Source organism: Artibeus jamaicensis, unplaced genomic scaffold (genome assembly GCF_021234435.1).
Source record: "Artibeus jamaicensis isolate MK-2021 breed Jamaican fruit bat unplaced genomic scaffold, CSHL_Jam_final contig_3174, whole genome shotgun sequence".
Classification (NCBI taxonomy): Eukaryota; Metazoa; Chordata; class Mammalia; order Chiroptera; family Phyllostomidae; genus Artibeus; species Artibeus jamaicensis.
The window spans coordinates 1,965,884-1,982,962 of record NW_026521738.1 but is presented as its reverse complement, the minus strand read 5'-3'; the positions used below and the strand labels follow the sequence as shown (position 1 = coordinate 1,982,962).

Here is a 17,079-nt window from a genome sequence, read left to right as displayed (position 1 = left end):
TGATTTGCGTATCTGAGTCATCGCTGTGAAAGGCCTGCTGTGTACAGGAATCTGCCTTGGGGAGACTGGAAAGCCGTTAATGATCACATCACTGCTTCTCCCAAATGTAAATAGTAGAAGACTCTGCATAGTGGAGAGATCACTGGATCACTCACCCCTTTCACCTTTCTTCCCAAGCCATGGGGAATTTTTCACCTGACTGAGGAACCTCATGAAGGGAACTAATTTCTAAGGACTTTTTTTCATGATATAACTATAGCACAACACAAAAATAACAATGATTTCTAACCAAATATCTAGTAGTTTTAACGCTTTCTCATGTCTCATAATGTAAGGTGGCTTGTTTGAATCAGGATCCAAACAAAGCCCACCCATCGTATTTAGCTGGTTTTTTTTCTTTCATTATCTTTTCATATTATTTTCACTTTTTTTATTTTGAACATATTTATTTTATAATGATTAAAATATCTTTTTAAAGTCTCCCTTTAACCATAATTACCCACTTCCTCTTTCTCCTGCCTCTGTCTTTTTTTGTTTTTTTTTTTTTTAAAGCTGGGTCACTTGTCCTATAGAATTTTCTACATTCTAGATTTGGCTAATGACATCCCTGTAATGACATTTAATATGTTTCTCCGTTCCTTATGTAAACTACTAATTTCCTGAGGCTTGCTCAATATTCTTTGTTTGTTCTTGATTGTTCTGTTTCTCTGGTTATATCACATCAGGGGCCTCTAATCTGGTTGTCCTCTCATCTAATACTGTTATGATCAGTCAATGGGTTTGTTGTTGTCCATCTGCTCCATCCATTTGATGTACCTCATCAACTTAGCCGTCATTGCCGTTCATTTCCTAAGTCCGTTAATTCCTTAGGGATGGGCAAAATGGCAATATTCTAGCATCTCCTTTATATTTAGAGGCTGGATTTACCTACAAAGAACTTTTTCATCAACTGTTGGATTACCCTGAGGTAATATTTGTGCAGAAAAGGCAGGGGAACAATGCACGAGTCTTTTTCTTTGTTTACCAGGTTCAAAACGAGTTTATTCCTAGTGTCATCCAAAGCTGAACAATGAAGTTTTTGTTTTAGTTTCACTATGAACTCATAGATTTTAATACATTTGATATGTTTCCATATATTATAATTTCAAAAATATTATTTGTTTTGTTGCTCAAATCGTCCCAGCTTTGTCCAGAGAAAATGCCTTCAGACTGGCTCCTGGGTCCTTGGTCGCAGCTCCAGTGGTGTTCGTGGTTTCTTTGCTATTCAGTGTAACAAGCTGTTCTAGGCTCGTTCTGCCCTGGACCTGGATTCGGCCATTTCTCTAAGGAGCTTCGTTTCCTTTTCATGGAAATGGTATTTAGAGACCACAGTCTTGGTGCTAGGGATACTCATTTGCTGATAGGTAGGTTATTATTTTTAGACCTTTTCAGTGGACAGTAGTTAGCAAATATATTTTGTTTTGTTAATAGAATATATGCTATAAATTCAAATTTATATTCCAAATTCACATGTATAATTATAGGATTTTTGTTTAACTCCTTGGATTTTATATTTGTATTTTTCTAATCTGGAAATCTTGATTCCTAATAACATTAACTTAATTACTTAATTAACTTATAGTTTCAAGATAACAGTACTTGGAACTATAGGATTACCAAATCCTATTCTGTACTTGGATACTAGTAGGATTACCAAAACTAGTTAAAAAATTCTTTGCCCTTTTTGCTCTTAGAATGTTTAGCACATTTTCTGGGGAGTTTGGCTATTAATTTGACCTACAGGTTTCTTTGTTTATTTTGCTTTTGATTTTTAGTTATTACTTCTTAAATTTTGGTTTAATTTTGTTTTGTGAACATGTAAAATATTTGTATAGTTTCAAAGTTAAATCTGGAAAATTCTATCCCCTCCATCCCGTATCTAGAAGTAGTCATCATTCCTATTTACAATAGAGAGTTTTCCCTTCTGAAGATATAGACGTTTGGTTGATTCCAGCGTTTACCAGTCCCAAATAGGTAGCTATTTACTGACATCTGCTTCTCTGCTAACCCTTTAACTTTGTTCCAGTGGGCAAACAGCATCCCCTCAGTTAGCTCTGTAACGAAGTAACACTATTTAGGATGTTCAAAGGCAACATCTTGAGTTTTGTTCATCAGTAGGCCCTTGTTTGAGCTCTATTTGTGTCTCTAGCACATAGTCCTGAGTGAGGGGTAGAAAGACATAAAAGAAGTTTCGCTATTTCTCAGATGTTTACAAGAGAATATAACTTGACACGATTCATTATCAATATAAAATAAAATGTCATTAAGTATAGTAATCTGAATACTTGGAATGTTTAAAGATGGAGAGTTAATAAAGATAGAGCTATTGAGAAATAATTTTCAAAAAAGAGATGACTTTAATAGCTGGGTTAACATTTAGGTTATTTTTTTTTTCAGTGTCATTACTTCATCCTGTTCTTCTAGGGAAGAATTTTAATCTTGGCTACCGCCCAAATCCCTTTATAAAAGGAATTACTTCTGTGATTGGGAGACCATTTATTAGCTTCTGTTACACTCCAGCATACGGCATCACAGATGTGTAGTAAGATGCACACCCTCAGGCCAGGCACAGAAATCCACCTGGAGGCCTGCCCTTTACAAGGGGCGGCATAGTGCAGTGGATGGCGCCTGGCAGTGTGAGGTGCCATTGTATTTGTCTTAATGCCCTTGGGTTCGTTCTCCTCATGAGTTTCAGGCCAAGCTAAAAGATTTCTGCCTTAGTTTGTCTTTGGCCTCAGCACTGGTCTTAGTTGTTACTGAGACATTCAGAATATTATTTTGAGACAGGCTTTTATTTATTCACCTCCCCATTTCTTGCCCTTTCCTCCTGCTCAGTTTCAGGCAGTACACCCGACAACCCAGCAGCCAGCAGTTGCCCCATTCCCTGTGGTGTCCCAAGGAAGCTCTCAGCAGCAGCTGATACAAAACTTCTACCAGCAGCAGCAGCAGCAGCAGCAACAGCAGCAACAGCCGATGGTCACAACCCTGCATCCACAGCAGCTGCTGACTCAGCAGGCCACCTTGCAGCAGAAGCCCACGGTGGCAGCAGTACAGCAGCCCCAGGCACAGCCGGCCTCAGCCCCACAGCCGACCCCTGCCCAGGAGCCTGTGGTAAGAAGCAGCTGGTGTTGTGGCCTCTGGACTAGGGCTAGGCTCAGGTTAAAATATTCTATCTTTTCTTGATATGTCCAAGAATGGGATGAGGTATTCTGTAGATGGTAGAGGCTTCTAAAAAAATGATTCTGGGCTACTGATAAAGATGAATGTTTTTATTTGTTGCTTTGAAATTAGGGTGATGGAAAGAGCTGTTGATTGTCTCTTGTGTTGAGCAGTCAAGGACCTAGTGTAGGATCAAAATTAATCCCTTTCCTTTCTTCAAGGCACAGTTTGACCATTGTGACCTTTCTTCTTTGGAGATGCATGTGAAACCCCACATTTACCCTGAGTTCTAACAGTGTTGCATTTACTCTTTGTCTTGGGTGACATTACTGGCCACCTCAATTAAGTATACCATCCAGCACCCTTCCTGAGGGCCTGCTTGCCTGGGACCATTTGCTATGGCCTAATCCCACTGGACACTAGAGTATCCAGGTATTGTTTGAGCCATCTTGTCAGTTTAGAAATTGGGTGTATCCACTTTTAGATAATGACTGAGTATAGCATCAGAATCCCTCCATTCTCTTCTAACTGACCTCAACTATTTCAGCATCTTTGGGCATATTTTGCTTTGGCCTTCACTCTGTCTCACAGCTTTCTGAGTGATAGTGATAGATAAAAACATTTTCTGTGCTCACCCAATAGAGTATCACAGCTACTGTCTTACTCCCAGTGAAGTCCACCTACTAGGCGAACAAAGGAAAAGTAGGAAACCATCTGTTTGAGGATTGATTTGTAGTAGAGTTTTGTTGCTGATCATAACCAGAAAACCTACATTCCTTCAAAAGAAGCAGTGCTGCCCTGGCTAGTGTAGCTCAGTGGATTAAGCACAGGCCTGCAAACCAAAGGATCGAGGTTCGATTCCCAGTCAGTGCACATGCCTGGGTTGCAGGCCAGTTCCTGGCAGGGGACTCACGAGAGGCCACCATACATTGATATTCCTCTCCCCCTCTCCTTCCCTTCCCCTCTAAAAATAAATAAATAAAATCTTTAAAAAAAGAAGAAGTGCTTAAAAAAAAAAAGAAAGCAGTGCTATACATAGTTTGTCTTCTTTCCGTCTCAGCTAAGCGTGTGTTCAGTGTCTTTACAGCTTGGTTTCTGAAAGAACTCAGTCTTCCAGCAGGCACGAGGTAGGGCTACTGTCTGTGTTTTTAACAAGAGATGAAGTTCCACTTGTTAAGTGAAAAAGAGTCCTTAAAAATGATTGTATGATGTAGCTAGTTGAGATCTTAATTATTTAGTCCAGTCCCCTCATTTTTTATCTGCCTTTGTTGACTTTATTTTTTAAACACTTTTTGAAAATTTTATTTTATTGATTATGCTATTTCAGTTGTTCCATTTTCTGGCCTTTCTCCCCCTCTGCCCTGCGCACCCCCTCCCACCAACATCCCCTGCTTTAGTTCATGTTAATGAGTCATTCGTATAAGCTGAGTCCCCTCATTTTATGGAACCGGAAACTGAGTGTCAGCCTGGAAGGTCGTTACCTGATAGCAGCAGAGCTGGGACAAGAACAAAGAGTCCTGATCTTTGTTCAGGATGACAGTAATAACAGGTGTCCATCCAGGGGGATGACATGATTGACTGCCACTACCTACACTTCTTATGAAGTTCTCTCTGCTATCCCTGGACGAAAGTACCCATTCTCTTGGGGATGAATTATGAACCTTCTCCATGTTCTTTGGATGAAAAATGCCATGAACACTTTGCTGAGTGGTAGTTGGTTAAGAGGATGGAGAGGGAACTGGAGCAGAACATGCTTGTGCCAGGGGCCAGAGAGCTTCCCACCTCTGACCATCTTTTTCTCCAAAGACCCTTGACAGCACTTATCTAGAGAAGCAAGTGAGTGAATGTAAAGTATATACTACAGCCATCCTAAGGCAGTAATTTGCAAAGGAACATGGCTGTATGCCATAGATATTTATGGCCATGTTATTATCATGTTATTAATAAGTGCTTAATATAAGCACTGAGTGTTTAGCAGTTTTTGACCAAAAACAGCATGACCCCGATGCCCGCCATCTCTATTTACCCAATCTCACCCAGAGCGACTTTCTTTTTGTTTCCCTGGATGAAAAAAATTCTCAAAGGAAAAAGTTTTGCTCACATGGAAGAGGTGAAACAAAAAAAGAAACACTACAAGGCATCAATTTGGCAAGTTCAGAAACTGTTTTGAGCAGCTGAAAAAAAAGCCTTGATAGGTGTATTGCATCACATGGAGAAAACTTTGAAGGTGACTGAAGTTTAAACATGTAAGAATAATAAATGCACCATTTTTTACAAATAAATTCCAGAGTTCTTTGGGAGTCCCCCTTCGTACATATAAGTACCAGATAAATACCATGTTGGTGTCAGTCCCAAACTTACAGTTTAGGTGGTCAAGGCCTAGTTTTTTGTTTTTTGCTTTTTCTTTCTGGGTTTTATTGAAAAACTCAGCCATTTGAGTTCTACTTTAGCTCTCATGTGGCATTTTTGTTTATGTTTATCTGTTATTTGTTTTTCCATTTGCCTTTGTTTTAGAACATTTTCCATCTCTCTTCCTAGCAGATTCAAGCCTCAGTAAGACAACAGCCAACAGTTCAGACAACCCCACCTCCTGCCGTCCAAGGACAAAAACTTGGATCTCTCACTCCTCCATCGTCCCCCAAGACCCAGCGTGCTGGACACAGGCGGATTCTCAGTGATGTGACCCACAGTGCAGTCTTTGGGGTCCCTGCCAGCAAATCAACCCAGCTGCTCCAGGCAGCTGCAGCTGAGGCCAGTCTCAATAAGTCCAAGTATGTCATGCTTGTCCTTTATTCTTCTTTTTTTTTTGTGCAAAGTCTGTTGTGGGCTGTTGCTCTGTGATTCTTTGCATATGTATGTAGATTTGTGTAGAAATATATGCAATTGGTGTTTGTGCTTTTGTGTTTAATAAGAAACTGAATTTTCCTATAATGCGTAAGCCTATCTTAAGATATAATCCTATCTTAAGAAATAATTTCCTACTTGTCTCACTGTTTCAGTTTTTTCATCTATTCCATGCTTCACAGAGTACTTTCTAAATTCTTGATCTGACCAAGTTTTCAGGCTGAAAATCTTCCACGGGCTCCCCATAGCCTGTGGGATAATTTCCATACTCATTGGCTAACAGACCAAAGCCTATTGGATGACATCAGTGGACTTGTCATTCTCCAGCTTTACAAGTGCTTTTTTCTTCCTATGTCATCTCCATTAATTGCATTGTCCTCCTTGTCTACCAAGGACATGCTTATTTATTCATCTAGATCCATGCCAGAGGTTACCTTTTCTTTGACCCTTACTCTGGTGTCATTTATAATTCTGTTGTGCATGTATCATATTGCATTATCATTATTTACGTGTATGTCTCTATGAGTATGTCTAGCTGACCTAGCCTTAAAGTTCCTCCAAGACAAGGATTATGTCTCAATCAACCTTTGTAAATCTAGTGACTGGCTCTGTGCCTGAACTAAAAGTAAATTGCAGTCAGTGATTGTGGAGTAAATGAAATTTCAGGCCCTCAGCTTTCTTGGAACTATGCACTCTAAAGTTAAAAATGTTTAACTCATTAGCTAAGTTGCAAAAGGCATCAAGAGAGACTTAGAATAAAAGTAGGTGACGATACTTAGAAGGATGAGATAGTGGTAACTGTCTTTATTTTTCTAGCCGTTGTGGTCACCACTGATGGTGGCTCTTATAGTTCCGTGCATGCTAGATCTGACAGGCGGGAGGCAGCTTGCTCAGGCATCTGTCCCAGCCTTCCGGATCTGTTATTGTGGGTTACAGTGGGCACCACAAGATGCACAAGCCTAAGAATAGGTTGCTTTGGGATCTTGAATTGAAAGGACTTGCAGACAAGGCCAAAAAAATCTAAGCAAGAGATTGAAGTAGCAGGAGAGAGTGAATTGTGATGGAAGTGGAGACATTTATTTTACATAGTGGAAGGGGGTCTGTGGAAACTTCCCAGTTGCTGCGGAAAGCCCTTTTAGAAAACCACTGTGGAAAGTAATGGTTTGATTCAGAAGAGAATTTGTCTTGAAACAAAGATAAAATAGGTTGACCCTTTTCAACTTTTACATGTTTTTTTTATTTCTCGGGGGTGGGAACCTACCTAGGTCGGCAACCACCACTCCATCAGGCTCTCCTCGGACCTCCCAGCAAAATGTTTATAATCCTTCAGAAGGTTCTACGTGGAATCCCTTTGATGATGACAATTTCTCCAAACTCACAGCTGAAGAACTGCTAAACAAGGACTTTGCCAAATTGGGGGAAGGTGAGTAATTGGAGTCTTAGTGAGCCGTGAACCTTAACTCCACAGGGGCATGCAGGTGAAAATATAGGGTTTTTATGGGAAAACCACATAAAAATATGGGTCCCTCATAGATTTGATTTTTCAAAAATGTATGTATTTATTTATCTTTTAAAGATTTTATTTATTTATTTTTAGACAGAGGGGAAGGAAGGGAGAGAAGCATCAATGTGTGGTTGCCTCTTGTGTGCCCCATACTGGGCACCTGGCCCACAACCCAGGTGTGTGCCCTGATTGGGAACTGAACTGGGGACACTTTGGTTTGGAGGCCGGTGCTCCATCCACTGAGCCACACCAGCCAGGGCTTTATTTATTTATTTTAAAGATTTTTATTTATTTATCTATCTTTAAAGGGGAAGGGAAGGAGAGAGGGAAATATCAATGTATGGTTGCCTCTCGTGCGTCCCCTGCTGGGACCTGGCCTGCAACCCAGGCATGTGCCCTAACTGGGATCTTCTGGTTTATAGGTCCACACTCAATTTACTGAGCCACACCAGGCAGGGCAATTTATTTATTTTTTATTCAAGTATAGTTGGTATATAATCTTGTAATGGCTATATTAGTTTCAGGTATGCAATATAGTGATTTGACATTTTTATACCTTATAACATGATTTTGAAGCATGAGTGTAGATCAGTTTGTATTTTTACCAGAGCACTGATCTCTTCATCCTCAGGAAATCTTGGTCTGCTGTAGGTGGGAGCAAGGAAAAGGGGAAACTTTTAGAAAAGATTGGGTAGCATAGATCAGGATGAGAGTCAAGCCTGGTCACTTCTTATAGGAGTGGGATGGTTCCCTTGTCCTGAGTGGGTTTTTTGTCCTAGAAAGTTATACCTGCTTACCCATGAGAGTGCACCCTCCTCACACAGAAACTGAACCTTTGACTATGTTCAGAGTTCTATTTAATATATTACTATTGAGGAGATCAAATAAATAGAAGATGCCATTTCTACCTACAAACTCAGTCTAATTTGGAAGACAGGAAACACACACACACTTTGGAAAAAAAATAACACAGACTCCAGGAAAATTCTACAATATGATACAGTTCAAAAAAAGAGTATCTCAGCCCTGCCTGGTGTAGCTCAGTGGATTGAGCGCTGGCCTGCGAGCCAAAGGTCGTCAGTTTGATTCCTGGTCAGGGCACCTGCCTGGGCTGCAGGCCAAGAGGCAACCCATCAATGTTTCTCTCACACGTTGATGTTTCTCTGCCTCTCTTTCTTTCTCCCACACTCTGTAAAAATTAGTAAATAAAATCTTTTTAAATAAAGAAATAAAAAGTATCTTTATAGAAAAGAATACAGGTTAAAGGAATGATCAGAACTGAGAGAATTTTGGGCAAACATTTTAGCTTTAACTATTATTTTATTGGTGTCTTTTAAAATTTTGTATTGCTTTCTTGACTTTTCAAACCGAAGATAAGGCATAGGATTTAATTTTCTTTGACTCACTGAATCATTCATTATTATCTGTGCCAGTTATTGTCTAGTCTATAAAAGAAATACCTTTAAGGCTATTGAAAACTGTAGTATTTTTGTACTCAGTTAAGTGACCTGCCCAAATTTTTAAAAATCCTCGTGTTTATTTTTAATAATGTCCTGCCTTTCTTGTTGTTCAGCTGTTGGTTCTCATATTAAGCGGCTGTCACTGGGCCTGTCCCTCACAGCCTCTTAGTACTGCCACCGCCACCACTCCCTCTTCTTGTTTGCTCTCCTAAACTGCTTCCAACATGGAAAACAGATGATCAGACTCATTATATAGCAATAAATGGGCTGAGTGAGGGCTGGAGGCATTCTGCTCTGAGTAATGTGCTTCAGCTTTGGGGCTTTGCTTTAGCCACCTCTTTTGCTGTTATTTATTTATTTTTTAGCTTGGTAAAATGCACATAACACAGAAATTACCATCTTCACCATTTTTAAGTGTACAGTTCATTGTGGTTTAGCCAATCTTCAGAATTCTTTTCCTCTCACGAAACTGATGTGCTCTCTCTTTTGATTCTGAAAACCTCCTTCATTTCTCAGCTTTTCTCTGTTACTGCAGTGACTCCTCAAGGACTTCTGAACAACTGAGGCGTCATCATAATGCAGTGAGAAAGGAGCCAGGTCTAACAGTCAGTTCAGAAAGTTCCCTGGGAATTCCTCCTGGGACTCTGCTGGAATGAGCTGAGTGGTGTTTTGTTCTTCCAGGCAAACATCCTGAGAAGCTTGGAGGCTCAGCTGAGAGTTTGATCCCAGGCTTTCAACCAACCCAAAGTGATGCTTTTGCCACGTCCTCATTTTCTGCTGGAACTGGTTAGTATGGAAACACCTGAAACACAGACTCACTGTTTTCCACTTCACAGATAACTCCAGCATGTCACTGAGCCGCAAATCCTTGTGGTAACATATCTTCCTTTATTCAGTAGATTTCCGATTAAAAAAGGCCTGGAATCACTGTCAATTAAAGTAACAGGATGATCTGGCAGAAATATATAAAATTTGTTCTGTCTAGTCCATGGACATGTTTTAAGCAAATATTTCTAAATTTGAGGAACAGCACGTTATTAATCTCTTGTAACTGCTTAGGTTCTTTGAAATGACTTCAAAAACATTAACCATTAGATGTTCTGTCCTATATTGAGACTGCTAAGCTGTGGGTGTGTGTGTGTGTGTGTGCTTACAGGGAAAGGAGGTGTATCTAAACTAAGTACCTCTTTTTAAACATTACTTTGATATTAGTGTTTTACTGTTGTACATTCCTCAGCAACTGGTATGAGGTTTTGAATATATTTTTAGGAAACAGAATTTGATACACTTCTAAAATTGATCTTTTAAATTATATTAATTTCTGCTTTTAACTTTATATATTCTTCTTGCTTTCTTTAGGTATGTTACTAGTTTTTCTAACAGCATAAATTTATTTCTGGGTAGAACTTTGGCTGTCATTCCATAATATTTGATATGTAATATTCTCTTATTTTCATTTTATAGATTTTTTTTCTTTTAAGATTTTATTTATTTATTTTTAGAAAGAGGGGAAGGGAAAGAGAAAAAGAGTTAAGAGAAACATCAGTGTGTGGTTGCCTCTCATGTGGCCCCTGCTGGGGACCTGGCCTGCAACCCAGGCATGTGCCCTGACTGGGAATTGAACCAGCAACCCTTTGGTTCACAGCCAGTGCTCAATCCACTGAGCTACACTGGCCAGGGAGTTTATGGATGTTTTTAAATTGCAGTTTCTATTTCTTCTTTACCCAAGAGTTATGTCACATAAATTTTAACTGCATTGTGATAATACTGTGAATGCAGCTTTTGCTTTGAGGTCTTATGGAGGGACTTTCTCTCGCCCAGTTTGTTACTCATTTTGCAAACATTCTACGGGAATTTGTGGCTTTCTATGTCAATAAATACTAATCTGCAACATGATTTTTAATAGAAGAATAGTAACATTGGAGTTAATATTTCCTTTGATGAATATTTAGGTTATCACTAATTTTTGACCATATAAACATCACTGAAGCTAAATTTTTGTTTATATCCTTTACACTTCTTTAACATAATTTCTAAGACATTATTTTATAAATTAAAAGATATTATATTTTAAGGCTTTTGGTACAGATTTCTAAATTGCCCTTCAAGAAACTTATGCAAATTTTATTCCAATCAATAATGAATGATAAGCCCTGGCTGGGTGGCTCAGTTGGTTGAGCATCATCCCACCAAATAGTCGTGGGTTCGATCCTGGTCAGGGCACATACCTAGGTTATGGGTTCAATCCCCAGTTGGGGTGCTTACAAGAGGCAACCCATCAGTGTTTCTCACATGGATGTTTCTCCCCCTCTCTTTCTTTCCCTTCCTCTCTCTCTAAAATCAATAAATATATTCTCCAGTAAGAATTTTTTAAAAAATATTGAATGTTGATACTTTTTCTTCCTTTTCTCACCCAGCTCAGTTCAGAGATTATAGACAAAGGACATTACTGGCCATTTGTATTTCTTTTGGGATTTGTATTGTTTTTGCCCCTTGCATTTTTAAATGTTTTGTGTTCATTTTGTTCTTGTCAATTAGTAGGAGTTCTATCATATATTGTAAACATTTTCCCCAGTTTGTCACTTGTCCTACAAGAGTATTATCTCACCGGACCCTCTCGGCAATGCCGAGGTTGGTGGATCACCCTCGCATCAGTTGCAGTTGTGAGCAAGCACCGGCTTGTCTCTTTCCAGGATCACACAGCCAGAGAGTGGGCGGAGCTGGGCACCACCCCCACGCAGAACTCCCTCCCTCGGGTTTTCTGCCAATTAATGAGGCAAACTTAGTAATATTTTCCTAGAAAATTATCTGTAGATTTATAATTTTTAATTAAATGGAATTATAATATTTTCTTTATATATCTATTTTATTTGTATGTATTTGTTTTTTTTTCTTAATAACTCTACATAGAGATTTGCTGTTTTCATATCTTTCAAAGACAACTGCCACTATTTTTCTGTCTCCCAATTCTTTAACTTTTGCTTGTATCTTCTTGACTATAGTTCCCTATTTTTCTTAGGTTTGCTTTGTCAATATCAGGAGGAACACATAGTAAACTTTTAAAAATTCTTTTTAAAAATAATGAAAGTATTTAGAGTTTTTTTCCCAATGTAAGAGTGATTTTTCAACCAGCATGAGAGTGGAGAGGGAGGTTGATTAAACATCTAGGAATAAATGTTTCACATATATTCCAATATTCTCTTTTCTCCATCTCTCTTTATTTGCCCACCCCACCCAAATCTTTGAGGAGTACACTGCTTATTGGAATTGCTTTCAACAGGTGTGTCCCTTGTAAGGAAAAAAAGAAGAAGATTAGCATTGGCTGGTGTGGCTCAGTGGATTGAGCACTGGCCTTTGAACCAAGGGGTGGCTGGTTTAATTCCCAGTCAGGGCACATGCTGGGGTTGTAGGCTGGGTCCCCAATAGGGGGCATGTGAGAGGCAACCACAGACTGATGCTTCTCTCCCTCTCTTTCTCATTTCTTTTCCCTCACTCTAAAAATGAATAAGTAAAGTCTTTAAAAAAAGTAAAAATTATATTCCATATATCTTCATATTATATTCTCTTTGTTGTTATTACTATTTTGGAATAAGCATCAGAGTTAATTGAAGGTATGCTTTTAAAAATTAAACAGTTACCATGGCTGGTGTAGCTCAGTGAATTTGGCACAGATTGTGAACCAAAGGGTTGCCAGTTCAATTCCCAGTCAGGGCACATGCCTGGGTTGTGTGCCAGGTCCCCAGTGGGGGGCGCTGGAGAGGCAACCACACATTGATGTTTCTCTTCTTCTCTTTCTCTCTCCCTCCTCTCTCTCTAAAAATAAGTAAATAAAATGTAAAAATCATGTAAGCCAGACAATATAACTAAAAATTGAAAATAACGCAGAAAAATTTAACTATTTAATTTTATTTTTTTTAATAAAAAAATTAAGTTTATTGATATTTTGGTCTGGTTTAAAGTGCTTAAAGTTTGAAATGCCAAATAGTTGACTAAATGTACCAAATGTATAAAGAAAGCACTGACTATTGTCCTTGAGGTAGAACATCAGAATGATGACCTACTGGGTAGGATAAAGCTTCCCCAGAAAGGGAGTCATAGAAATAACTCTGGAAGAGTCTCCTTTGTTGCTGAATCCCAACATTTAGTGTACAGTGTTTGGCTCAGGACAGGTTTGTTGAGTAAATGAAAGGGGTTGCTTTTTGCCAAAGGATAGAAGCATGGATTCACCATTTTTAAAAAATATTTTATTTGTTTATTTTTAGAGAGAGCCGTAGGAGAGAGAAGGAGGAAGAGAGAAACACCAATGTGTGAGAGAGAGAACATTGATTGGTTGCCTCTCCTGCATGCCCCAATATTTTTTAAAAATATTTTATTTGTTTATTTTTAGAGAGAGCTGTAGGAGGGAGAAGGAGGAAGAGGGAAACACCAATGTGTGAGAGAGAGAACATTGATTGGTTGCCTGTCCTGTATGACCAGGCCCTAACTCGGAGTCGAATCAGTGATTTTTCTCCTTGCAGAGCAATGCTTAACCAACTGAGCCACTCAGGGGCTAAAATCACCATTGTTAAAGACAGAGGTCCCTAAGCATTTTCCATCTACTCCCAGTTTTCATGCCTAACTCTTGGCACACACGGTTATGTTTTGTTGTTTATTTATCTATATAAACTTTGTTGTTTTAGTTGTTTTTTGCTTTTGCTTTAGCCTCTTCTTCCCCTTTGTGCTTGCTTTGGAGTCTTTAAATGGCAGTTGTTTTTTTTTAAGGGACTTAAAGGTCTAGCCATAAAAACACATATTTGAGTAAAGTTATTATATTAATACAGCAAGCATATAGTAACAACATACTATATGCTAAACCCACTGGAGAAGTGCTTTTTTTTTTTTTTTTTTTTTCCCCACATTATCTCAGGTGATCCTCACAACAGCCGACAAAAGGTTGGGCGAGCCGCCCAAAGCCACAGCTGCAGAATGACGGAACAGAGGTTCATAGCTGGGCCGCCCAGCTGAGAAGCTGAGGTAGTAACCACATCTCAAGAATCTTGTAAATCAATGACACTAAGCTTTTCCAAACATTATAAAATATCTTCGTATTTTCCTCACTTTATTCGGCCTTTTTTTTGAATAGTTGGTATTTTGCCTTCTTTCTTGTTTGTGGAGTGATTTATTTTACATGACACTTTCTTTCCAAATGAAAGAAAATTATACTTAAATCCTAGAAATTATTGTATCTTCATTCATACGAAGTACTGCATACTATCATTTTCTACAAGTTTTCTAATCAAGCTTAACTGTTACCTGATTTAAACCTTTCGACTGACAAAGGGAGGAATAATCAGGAAATGTGGGAGTGAGTTGGGGAGGGTGGTACCAGGGTTGTTTTAAACATTTTTATGGCAAAAGCTGCAAAAATGTTGATGAACTGGGTCCATACATCAGAGATAGATGTTTAAGAGTTGACATCGTGACTCTGTTTAAAATATTTTCCTGTTGCAAAGTTATATACATTCATTTGTGAAACTTGGGAAAAAGGACTAAAAGGTGAAAGAAGCGAGAGAAAAGAACTTGTGGTCCTGCTTCAAGAGGAAAGCATTGCTGACGTTTTACAATATTTATGTCCATAATTTTATTTCTGCGTATATACTTTTTTCAAAAATGAATTATATCATATATTTACTTTTATAATTTGTGCTCTTTTCAAAATATATTTCATTCTGTCTCATTTAAAAATATTTCAGAAAGTAGCGATCACTTGAAATATCCCTTGACAGCAGTGATTTTTACCTTTCTTTTCCTTCATCTTCCTTTAAGGAAGCTCAGTGAAAAAAACACACTTTAATAACACTCTTTTAATTACAGAAAAAAAACTCTGTAATTTTGTCTAAGTGGCAAAATTACAGTGACTGAGCTCAGATTTGTGGATTCCAAGGGATAGGGAGGGGAACTAGGAGTGGGTGTGGCCCTGGAGTCGAACAGTGAGGGTGCTCTTTGGTTTGGTAGAACGCTTCTGTACTGCTGTGGTGGTGCTTGTGCTAGTCTCTACCTAGCATCCAATTGCAAGCAGTTACATATACACACAGACAGCTGAGTGCATGTAAACACTGGGGAAAGTCTAGTGAACGTCAATATGCCAGGTTGGTGCTACTGTACTACAGTTAGGAGATCTCACCGTGGAGGGAAGCTATTTGAGGGTTCACAGGATTCAGTGTATAGCAACTTCCTATGATTTCATAATTATTTGAAAATAAAAAGTATTTTTTAAAAAGTTATAAAAGATTTTACTTATTTATTTTCAGAGAGGAGAAGGGAGGAAGAAAGAGAGGGAGAGAAACAGCAGTATGTGGTTGCCTCGTGCACCCCAACTGGGGACCTGGCCTGAAACCCAGGTTTCGGGCCAGGCATGTGTCCTCACTGGAAATTGAACTGGCAACCCTTTGACTTGCAGGCCGGCATTCAATCCACTAAGCCACACCAGCCAGGGCTGAATAAAAAGTATTTTTTAAATCTACTTTATAGAAGGCAAAATGATTTTACTCAATGAACAAACTGAATATTAAAATGCAATGTAAAGAATAGTAAACTAAAAACAAGGAAACCTGGGTTTTGATCCTGAGTCTGCTTGTGGGCCTTTGGCTAATCTCTTAACTTTTGGGCTTTATGTTCTTTTCTGAAAAATAAGAAAATTATACTAGAAGATCTTAAGATCCCTTTATACTGTGATATCCCATAGGGTACATAGATTTGTGTAAATCTGTAAGTTTACCAAATGTAGAATGAGTGCTAATAGTATATTAGATGTAGTCCAGGGATTAAGGGTTGTCTAACCATGCAGAAGGCAAGAAACCTATTTGTCTTTTTCTGTGTGTCTGCCTGGCACTATATTAGACATTTGGTGATACAGTAAATTCAAGAGAATAATGGGTATATAGGAAGTACCTATATATGTGCTAGATTACAAAATAGGCAGTGTTTGTTTACATGCCAAAATGTGTAATGCGGACAGTAATTACTATAGGAATTCTGAAAGAGATCATCACTGCAGGCCTCCACAGAAGGAAGAAATGGAATCTCAGATGTATGAATATCCTAGTTTTATTATTTATTATATCTTAAAGTCTGTGTAAGGACCAGATCATACATCTCATAATACTTTGCCATTACGCTGGATTATATCCACTCATCCCTCTTTATTCTACCTCTTAGTTTAGACTTGTTCTGTAATTTGAGCTGTTGGATTAATAGATGGTAAATTCATCTAGATTTACTTGATATTTTCTGCTTTTTTTTTCCTCTCTCTTTTTTTCTCTCCTTGACCCTTCCTTGCCCTCCAACCAACTTTAGCTGAAAAAAAGAAGGGTGGGCAGACTGTGGATTCTAGCCTCCCACTTCTAAGCGTATCTGATCCTTTCATTCCTCTTCAAGTACCTGATGCACCAGGTAGGTAAATAGAACAGATTTGAGGTTGACCAGCTTGATGCTTATTTCCCCACAGCCTCTTGAGAGTTGTTTGAAACACTCCATGAAAAGGATCTGAATTCTGTATTAGTCCAATATGGTTATAACAATATGGGGGGAGAACTGTTAGCATGTGATAGAAGGAACAAAATGCACATAGAGGTCCCAGTATGATGATTAGATAATGAGTGACTTCCTGTCCAGTTTCCATTTTCCTGTAATATGCTTTTATTTGTAAAACAGAAAAGTGCATAATGAAAGTTCTTAGGAAATGTGAGTCAGGAGACCTGGGCTCCCTTCCTGGCTCTTTCACCACCTGAAAACCTCTTGGGCTTGACTCTTCATCAGGTTGGACTGTATGAACTTGAACATCCCTTTAGGTCTACCATACCCTGGTTTGTAAGTAAGCAGTCCAAAAAGGTAAGAAACGGTTAGTGTGTTGAAACAGCTCTTGAAACGTAATTTGATGCTTTCCATTTGGGGTTTCTGAATGTCAGAGATTTCTTTTCCTGCTGTCCTCCCCATCCTTTTGAGGGAAGAAGGAGAGTGCTATGAGGACGAGAAGCCACTTTTCTCATCTCTATTAATTAGTCTCTTTGCAAAAGCATAAAGAGCCAGCTTTTT

The 17,079-nt window shown here is 38.7% G+C and overlaps 1 protein-coding gene across 16 annotated transcripts in view; it reads left to right on the top strand.

Annotated features, from left to right (window-relative positions):
• AAK1 (AP2 associated kinase 1) overlaps positions 1-17,079 on the top strand; it is a 166,020-nt gene that overhangs the window by 118,264 nt on the left and 30,677 nt on the right. For 10 of the 16 annotated variants that reach the window (XM_053663303.1, XM_053663306.1, XM_053663309.1 and 7 more), the window contains exons 13-17: positions 2,875-3,150; positions 5,737-5,969; positions 7,308-7,465; positions 9,688-9,792; positions 16,342-16,437. In XM_053663303.1, the coding sequence (XP_053519278.1) occupies positions 2,875-3,150; positions 5,737-5,969; positions 7,308-7,465; positions 9,688-9,792; positions 16,342-16,437 (868 nt within the window). The remainder of the gene's footprint in view (positions 1-2,874; positions 3,151-5,736; positions 5,970-7,307; positions 7,466-9,687; positions 9,793-16,341; positions 16,438-17,079) is intronic. The other 6 variants (XM_053663308.1, XM_053663305.1, XM_053663313.1 and 3 more) reach the window with 2 other exon arrangements.